Source organism: Silene latifolia, chromosome Y (genome assembly GCF_048544455.1).
Source record: "Silene latifolia isolate original U9 population chromosome Y, ASM4854445v1, whole genome shotgun sequence".
NCBI lineage: Eukaryota > Viridiplantae > Streptophyta > Magnoliopsida > Caryophyllales > Caryophyllaceae > Silene > Silene latifolia.
The window spans coordinates 288,951,843-288,960,931 of NC_133538.1; the positions used below are offsets into that span (position 1 = coordinate 288,951,843).

A 9,089-nucleotide genomic window follows, 5' to 3' on the forward strand; every position below is an offset into this window, starting at 1 on the left:
CTCTTAGCATAAGATAGAAAACAAACGTTAGCAAACAATTACAAGTTATCATACAATAACAATTGTAATAAAGCTGTAAGCAAACAAAGCAAATCATCACGCAAAATGAGGCAAGGACACGTCTCTTTGGCCGAGACACACCACATTGCCCTAGTGGCCTTGAACATGCACGAATTATGATAAAAGCGATTAAACCTGCTAATCGATCAATTATTTCATAACTAAACGATTTAAAACAATTTCATACGATTTAAAATTAAACCAATTGAATACAACTCATGCATAATTAATTTAATTAAACCAACAATTTCATGTTCATGATAAATTAAGGACATACGACATATGATAGATTAAATTAAACAATTTCATTGTCAAAATAATTTAAACATGCTAAATCGTCATAAAGCTTGAACAAATTAATTTACATGATAAATAACATGACAAATCATTTACTCCTAAAATGCATGAACTTCACCACACTGTTCCTTATGAACAGTATTTCCCTTAGGAACAGTGAGTGCTCTTAGGAACAGTGCTCCGCTTTTCCTCTTTCTCTTCTTCACTGCTCCGCTTTTCCTAGTGGCGGACCCAGAGCTTTTACAATGGGAGTGCATAATTGAAAACAAAAAAAAAACTATTCCTTTACTCCTAAAATGCATGAACTTCACCACACTATTCCTTATGAACAGTATTTCTCTTAGGAACAGTGAGTGCTCTTAGGAACAGTGCTCCGCTTTCCCTCTTTCTCTTCTTCACTGCTCCGCTTTTCCTAGTGGCGGACCCAGAGCTTTTACAATGGGAGTGCATAATTGAACAAAAAAAAACTAATCCTTTACTCCGAAAATGCATGAACTTCACCACACTATTCCTTATGAACAGTATTTCCCTTAGGAACAGTGAGTACTCTTAGGAACAGTGCTCCGCTTTTCCTCTTTCTCTTCTTCACTGCTCCGCTTTTTCTAGTGGCGGACCTAGAGCTTTTACAATGGGAGTGCACAATTGAAAACAAAACAAAATTAATAATACAACAAAATGCTTAAATATTAAACTTCGTCTTACGTAGTAAACAACAAGCTACAAAAAAAAATACTAAATATTTAAAGTCATCCGGCGAGATTTCATGTTATGAAAACGCTTCAATACATCATCACCACTAACTTGCACAAAAACATCTTTCTCTATATATGTAACTAAATAATGATTCAAGAGTGGATTACTCATGTTATTCCTCAACCCGTTCTTCACAAATGTCATAGAAGAAAATACTCTTTCAACACTTGCCGTCGCCACCGGGAGTATCAAAACAAGCTTTAAAAGCTTATAAACAAGTGGATAATAAGCATGTTTATTTGTTTCAACAAGCAACATAGAAAGCTCGCTAAGATTCTTCACTTGTTAAAATCTTGAATCTTGTTTCATGTCACTCTCATAGATATCAAGTTCAAACACAAGAGTGTTTTTATAAAGAGCACAAAATTCATTAGGTTAAAACTCAGCAAGCCGCATCAATTTTTTCTTGTCAAAAGAAGCAAATGAATAAACTGGGCTCAAACAAGCCATACACAAGAGCAATTCCGTATTTACCTCGTCAAAGCGATCATTAAGTTCAAAAAGTTGCTTATCAATAACACTTAGAAAGATATCGATGCGAAATCATTCAAGGTTGGTCTTCGTATCAAAGAAGCACCTCGATCTTCCACGAGGGGCATAATAATCACTCATACTTGGAACATCAATGTTAAGTTTTGCACAAAAAACACACACACTTTGAAGGAAACTGTCCCATTCATGATCCCTAGTGTCTTGCAAATACTTCTTAGTCAAGTCAACAAGAGTCACTGCAATAACAATATCTTGGTCTTTTCTTTTTAGTGCCTCACACAAAGAATTAGTATAGCCAAAGATTACTTTCATCAAATGTAACATAAAGATGAACTCAAATGACTCAAGGTGATCCACGACACTTTGAGCTTTAATACGATCTTCTTTACTTTTTGCATCTTTACCAACTTTAACAAGAACATCAATTATCGAGGAATACATAACAATAAGATTCATGATTGATTTATAATGAGAACCCCAACGAGTATCCCTCAGCCTACTTAATCCAAGTTCTTGATTCAACCCTTGCCCACTTACAATTTCATTCAACCCCAAAGCTTCTAACACTTTTTTAGCGTGAGTCTCCCTTACCATTTTTAACTTCTTGCAAGATTGCTCAATAGCATTAAGTACAAATCCAAGTTGTTGAAAAAAAGATGCACAATCACAATTCTCCTTCGGAACCACAACAAGAGTCAATTGAAGTTGGTGTATAAAACAATGAACATAATAAGCGGAAGGAGAATTTCTCGTTATCAAATTTTTAAGACCATTAATTTCACCTCTCATGTTACTAAACCCGTCATATCCTTGACCACGAATATTTGACATAAGCAATTTATGGTCACCAAGTAAAGTCTCAATTGCTTTCATAAGAGTTAGACTAGTAGTATCATCAACTTTCACAATACTAAGAAATTTTTCACACACTTGCCCTTTTTATTAACATGCCTCAAACAAATGGCCAATTGCTCCTTATGAGATACATCACTTGACTCATCGGCTAAAATAGCAAATAAATCATTATCAAGATCTTCAATAATCAACTTAGTAGTTTCTTTTGAACAACACTTGATGAGACCTTTTTGAATTTTTGGGGAAGTTGCTTTGTGGTTCTTTGGTGCCTTGGAGAGAACAACTTTAGCAATGGTTTCATACTTTTCGGCAAGCCATTTTAAAAGTTCAAGAAAATTACCCCGGTTACTTGAACTCTCACTTTCTTGATGTCCACGATAGGCTAATCCTTGTTTTAGAAGATATCTGATAACACATTATTTTACTTGTTTTTAACCCACATTATATCTCTTATTTAGTCAATTTAATAAATCTAGTTAGCTATATTTACCCTTTTTTAAAATAAAATAGGATAATATTGGTTTTATGTTAATTTGTGTCGATCTAAATATTATTTGTCGGAATTTTGGTACTGCTCTAGTATTCTTATATTTATAGGTACCGAGTCAAGTGAAAGCGGAAATAAGACGGGTTAAGACGGAGTCACACGAAGGAAAATGGATCGAATTATCCAAAAGAAAGTCAAAGTTTTGCCTCTTACTTTTACCCCAAAAAAATCAGAAACTCAATCCCCCTACCTTCGTTTGTTTTTGCTGCAACTCCAAGCAATCAATTTCCATTAAAAATGACAAATTTCTATTAAATGGCCAAACTCTTCTAAATTCACCATTGCCATCACCACCATTTTATAATCATCATATTCATACTTCTATTCCATCACCATTCATCAAAGCTTCAGTCACCACATCTCCATCCCCATTTCGCGCTCGGAATCAAAACCCGAGTCCAATTAACCACCTGCTCCTCGTCTCGACAGCTCGAAAACCCGATTTCAGAGCTGCTCAAATTGCTCAATTACATTCATGGCTCGTGTTTACCACCAACAACTTATCTCCGTTGCCTAATTCACGCACCACCACAAGCAGCCGCCCCTTCTCCTCCAACGCCACCGTTCTCCGCCGTCTTCAACCGAGTTCAGCCACCAATTGATTTTGATGAAACCATCGATTGAAATCAATGTTGCCGAGAGGCGAAATTATGCTCGGCCGGGCGTATTGATGATTTTGATCGGGTGAAAGTGTTGATGACTGGCAAGGATAAAGTTGCTTGGGTTCACGTCTTGCATTTACACGTGAATTTTGGCTGAAGAGAAGCCTTGTTTGGTTTTTGTATTGTTTTCTTTAATTTGTCTTATTATATATTAGGATATTAGACCCATTAGGGATGACTATCATCTAGGGTTTGGTAGTGACTGCTACAATCATCTAGGGTTTGGTAGTGACGGCTACATCCTAGGGTTCTAGGAATGCTTAGGGTTTCCTCTAAGGTATTATAAATACCGATCATTCGACTTATATTGTTGAAGTATACCGTAATCAGAATAATATAATATTATAGAATAAAGTATATTATGTTACTAATATTAGAAGATACGATTATTATCTTCGGATCTTTAAACTAGTATAAATGCAATATCATTGTAACGGTTTCAGACACGAACTATTATCAATAACACGATTTCCTTTATGAATTCCTCCCTCTCTATTTTTAACATGGTATCAGAGCCTCTTTGTTGAGGACTCTAAAAACTTGTTTCCGCTATCTTGCCGGTGAGCGAACTTGAATAACGCTCACCGGCAGATATATCCTAGTACTATAAACCTCCAAAAAAAATATTGCTCGTTCTTTGTTGATTTGATGCTGCGTTTCAATTGTCAGCACTTAGTTTTTCTAAGCACAATAATGCTTTCCTCATTTCCCTCTATGAATCTTCTATCCTCTTTGAAATTTACAAGTCTGGCGAGTTACGCAATTTTAATCACCATGATGGTGGTTTAGAACTATTTGGAGTTCGAAAAACTTAGCGTTCTCCAAATATTGAAATTGACGGATAATTTTCCGTTTGACTGAAATTTGTTTAGGTCCGATTAGAGTTCCTAGCAAATTATTTGATATTCGACAAGTCCGAAAAGCTTAACGTTCTTGTTCGAATAAATTTATACGAGTCTTATACTCGTTTATCTTACCTACCTTTGAAGACGAAGAAGAAGATTACCGAAGATTGAAGAAATTGAAGATTTCATTTTTTTTTTCATTTTTATATTATTTCTTTTGTGTTTCTCCAATCGTAAAGTTCGTACTATTTACTGCCTTTACGATTGCGGGAGGGTATTAGGATATTAGACCCATTAGGGATGACTATCATCTAGGGTTTGGTAGTGACTGCTACAATCATCTAGGGTTTGGTAGTGACGGCTACATCCTAGGGTTCTAGGAATGCTTAGGGTTTCCTCTAAGGTATTATAAATACCAATTATTCTACTGATATCAATAACACAACAACTATTATCAACTACAATTGTCTTATGAAATATTCTCCCGTCCATAATCTTAATATGGTATCAGAGCCTCACGCTCTTGAGGCCTAAAAACACAGAATTCCGCCACCTGCCGGTGGGTTATGATTAATGTATAACACCCACCGGCGGGATTTCGTGTAATAATATTTACTTCGTAAGTTTTAGCAATAAAAAAAAAAAAAAAAAAAAAAAAAGAATTTTGATCCAAACTTCCCTTCCATGCGATACATACGTAATGATTACTTGATTAGAGCAAAGTGGAGGACGTCCATTTTGGCAATTGTTTTCTTTGACGAGATTCGTTTACTTGTTAAATTGAAATTGTGTCGGAGTTCGAAAAAAAATGGTGTTCTCTTTCGATTGACGACTTTTGTCAGGTTCGAAAAACTGCGGCGTTCTTGACAACGATATTTCAACGAGTTCGAAAAAATCGACGTTCTCGTTTCATTATAATTTCGACGGGTCCAAAAAACTACGACGTTCCCGTCCGCCGATTTTTTTTTGACAGGTTCGAAAAGTTGCGACGTTCCTGATCTCGAAATTTCAACGAGTTCGAAAAAATCGACGTTCTCGTTTTGTTTGAATTTCGACGGGTCCGAAAAGCTACGACGTTCCCGTACAAGATTGAAGATTAAAGGTAGAAGAAATGGATTTTTTTCTTCTTTCCTTGTTTGGCAAACCCATGGAAATTCTTACAAATTACCATGGGTTTGAGGGGGGATGTTGAAGATATTACGGTATATTGTAATATACCGTAATCAGAATAATATAATATTATAGAATAAAGTATATTATGTTACTAATATTAGAAGATACGATTATTATCTTCGGATCTTTAAACTAGTATAAATGCAATATCATTGTAACGGTTTCAGACACGAACTATTATCAATAACACGATTTCTTTTATGAATTCCTCCCTCTCTATTTCTAATATTATAAGATATTTCATTTTGGGACCAAATTTAGAAATTTGCCATTACTAATTTTCTCATATAAATAATGTAAACCCCAATAATTGGGGGAGCCCCAATTTTCAGATTTTATTTAGAGTTCTAGTCTTATTTTCTCTCCATAAAATCTCTCTTTAAATTAGGTAGTAGTAGTTTAATTGTGTTCAAGCTTTAATCTTTTGGGTATGTAAGGGTAGATCTACCTTCTTTGTACACATTTCTCTCAATTATTGGTAATTTGGTATTAATTTCTTAACTCTTTCTTTTCTCATTGTAATTTTAATTGTTGTTAAATTTATTAAATTAGGGGTTGTTTGATTGCCTCTTAAAAACATAAGAACTTGAAAATCCCATAAATTGGGATTTTAGTCACTTGTTTGGTTGCCTTTTTTAACTAAATAGAGAAATTGGAACTTCCTACATGAACTTAATTCCCACATGATGTAGGAATTGGCTTACCTAGTCCCCTTGGTCATTCTCAATGCTTACATGCTTTATATTTGAGAAGTACTATTATACCCTTGTTCAAACCTTTTCTTTTTTTATATATTTAAGAGTAATTAATGTTATGAAGGATAAAACAGTATTTATTATCAAAAATCATGGGAATTAAAGTGCTCCAACCAAACAACGTATAAGAACTTAATTCATGGGAATTATGAATTACTTAATGGCAACCAAACAAGTTTAGGTTATCTCCCATGAATTGCATATAGGAACTCAATTCATGTGAATTGTAACTTACTACATGAATTAAATTCCTACATGAACCAAGCGACTCATTAGTTTAAAGTTCATGTCTTTATTGTCTTATTATAATTGATTTCATGTTTAGAGTGATTATAAGTGTGTTTTGCATTAGATTAGTAATAGTTAAAAGTTGTCACCTTATTATTAATTATGCCTAATTTTATGTTTAGAATAATTATAAATGTGTCTTATGTTGGATTAAATATGATTAGTGAGTAGTATTTACACTAGGATTCGATTTAATCCCAACATGTGTAAGTTACTCGATTAAAATCCATTTTAATTAGTTGTTGGAGTGTTGGTTAGGAAGATTGGAGTATTTGACTTGTTACTGTCTTATTTGAAGTTGGTGATTGACTTTTGACTCTTGATCATTGGTGAGAGCCAATTAGGTTAGGAGTGAGACCACCCCATTTAGACTAGTTGTCAACCTAGGTTGAACCCAAGAAGGAGAACCGAGGGAGTGTGCCTTCAAGCTTGAGTTTGAAATCGACCTTCGAGAGAGGGAGTGGGATGACTTGGAAACTAACACGGTTTTAATAACCTTGACCAATACTCGAGTATTTGGGTAATGAATTAGGGAGTCCGACTTACGAGACCGAGAGGGAGGTGAGTTGGGGTGACTAGTGTAGCCCGAGAGGGAGTTAGTAGGCGAATTTGAGGCGTTTTCCCTTAACACGTCTCCTTGAAAACTAATTGACGGATTTATGCAAGTAAATGAACTTGTTGGTGGAGAAAATCGGATCTTGGCCTTTTCTTATTTCTTAGACCTTTATTATTTCTATTACTTGATTTCATACTTTAGTTGTCTTACTTAGTTATTAATTTAGTTAATTAGTTTAATATCAAACCACCTTTGTGATCGCGTAGCTAACTTATAATCTAAGACAAAACTAGTACTCAAACTTGATCTCCTTGTGGTTCGACCTCGACTACCCTACTACATTAGTTGAGAATTTGTTTGATTAGGGGAGTGCGACAAACCCCGCTATCAATATCTTAAACATTGAAGAGAATATAACAATCGAGATTTATAAAGGGTTTTTGTTTGGATGCTCACCTTCTTAACCTTTTGAACTATTGAGGTTTTTTGATTAATGAAGAAAGTGTATTTCTCTCTAGCTTGATTGTGAGCACTACCAATGTTACCCACATTATTCTTTAACCTTATTGGTTTATCCCAATTATTCCATCCAGCCTTCACAAAAGCATCTCCCCCGGGACATTTGGCATCATCCTTGAACAAGAAATAATAAAAACAAAATGCGGCATCGTTTTGGACACTATTCAAGCTAATCATACCAAATAACATTAAAACGGCGTTTCCTCTTACTGATTAATCTTTGAGGTAATTCATTTTGGATAATCTTGGTCTAAAAGGCTTCTTCTCAATAAATCTCCTTCTCACATCATCTCTTTCATTGACCGGGTAAGACAATACTGACACTCGTTTCCCGGATCATTTGGTAAGTTGTACTCTTCTTGATTATTTTCATCAAGTTCCTCATCTTGAATATTTTCATCAAGTTCCTCATCTTGAGAATCTTTGTCAATGTTAATAGATGACAAATAAGGTTCTTCATTGTGAGAAAATAGTAAGGGAGGTTCTTCATTGTTAGGAGACGACAAATGAGGTTCTTCATTGTTAGAAGATGACAAAGGAGGTTCTTGAACATTTTCATTCGGTTCATTATTTTGTGAAGATAACGAAGGAGAAGATGATGAAGAAGCTTTATGTGCCTTTCTTTGTGTATGTAATACCCGTCCTTTTAGGGACCCGTTGACCATCGTTGACTAACCTTAGACACTTGTCTAGACCTTCGGAAACCTTACGAGTTAACCTTATGACGTAGTAACCCTTTGAGTTTTGGAGACTCGATCTAGTGGAAGCTACTCGATCGAGTATCTTAGTCACTTGATCGAGTAGAGGCCACTCGATCGATTAAGTTACATACTCGATTGAGTAACGGGAGTTCAGCGGGGAAATATAAATTGTGATATCGTGAAACCCAAATCATTTCATTTCCTTTTCTCCTAAACCTAGATGCCGTCATACCTTTATTCCCTCACCTATATTCATCCTTTTGGAGCTTTTGAGAGTGAAGACACCATGGGAATGGGAAGCATGAGTTGGGTAGCGGTCTTGTGCCGGAATGCTATGTATAGGTATGTTGTCTTCTTCATCATCATCGTCTTCCTTGGTTTCGTTTGTGATTGTGGCAGTAGTAATAGATGGTCATATTGTTTGTAATAGGTGGTTATGGTGGTTGCTTGTCGTCTTATGGTCGGGTGCGGAATCGCTGCGGTTTGCTAGAGGTAGGTTCTCCTACTCAGTACTGTTGGTTGTCTAGTATGTCGGTTGTAGTGCTTGATTGTATTTGGTGTTATGATTGGCAGTGTGAATTGGTTG

The 9,089-nt window shown here is 35.4% G+C and overlaps 1 protein-coding gene across 1 annotated transcript; it reads right to left on the minus strand.

Annotated features, from left to right (window-relative positions):
- Window positions 1-1,653: 1,653 nt before the first annotated feature.
- Window positions 1,654-8,467, minus strand: LOC141630881 (uncharacterized). Its single transcript, XM_074443627.1, has 4 exons — window positions 8,088-8,467; window positions 7,846-7,971; window positions 2,554-2,862; window positions 1,654-2,512 (listed from the first exon to the last, which is right to left on the minus strand). Exons 1-4 carry the CDS (start codon window positions 8,465-8,467, stop codon window positions 1,654-1,656), a joined length of 1,674 nt encoding a protein of 557 aa, XP_074299728.1.
- Between the last annotated feature and the right edge of the window lie 622 nt (window positions 8,468-9,089).

What these genes read in the sequence shown, in the direction of transcription:
- LOC141630881 (XM_074443627.1), bottom strand. Translation starts at nt 8,467, where the DNA reads ATGGTCAACGGGTCCCTAAAAGGACGGGTATTACATACACAAAGAAAG. An exon ending in CGGTCAATGAAAGAGATGAT is followed by an intron (nt 7,972 to 8,087) that starts GTGAGAAGGAGA and finishes TGGTATGATTAG; the next exon opens with CTTGAATAGTGTCCAAAACG. An exon ending in AATTGGGATAAACCAATAAG is followed by an intron (nt 2,863 to 7,845) that starts GTTAAAGAATAA and finishes ATGTGTTATCAG; the next exon opens with ATATCTTCTAAAACAAGGAT.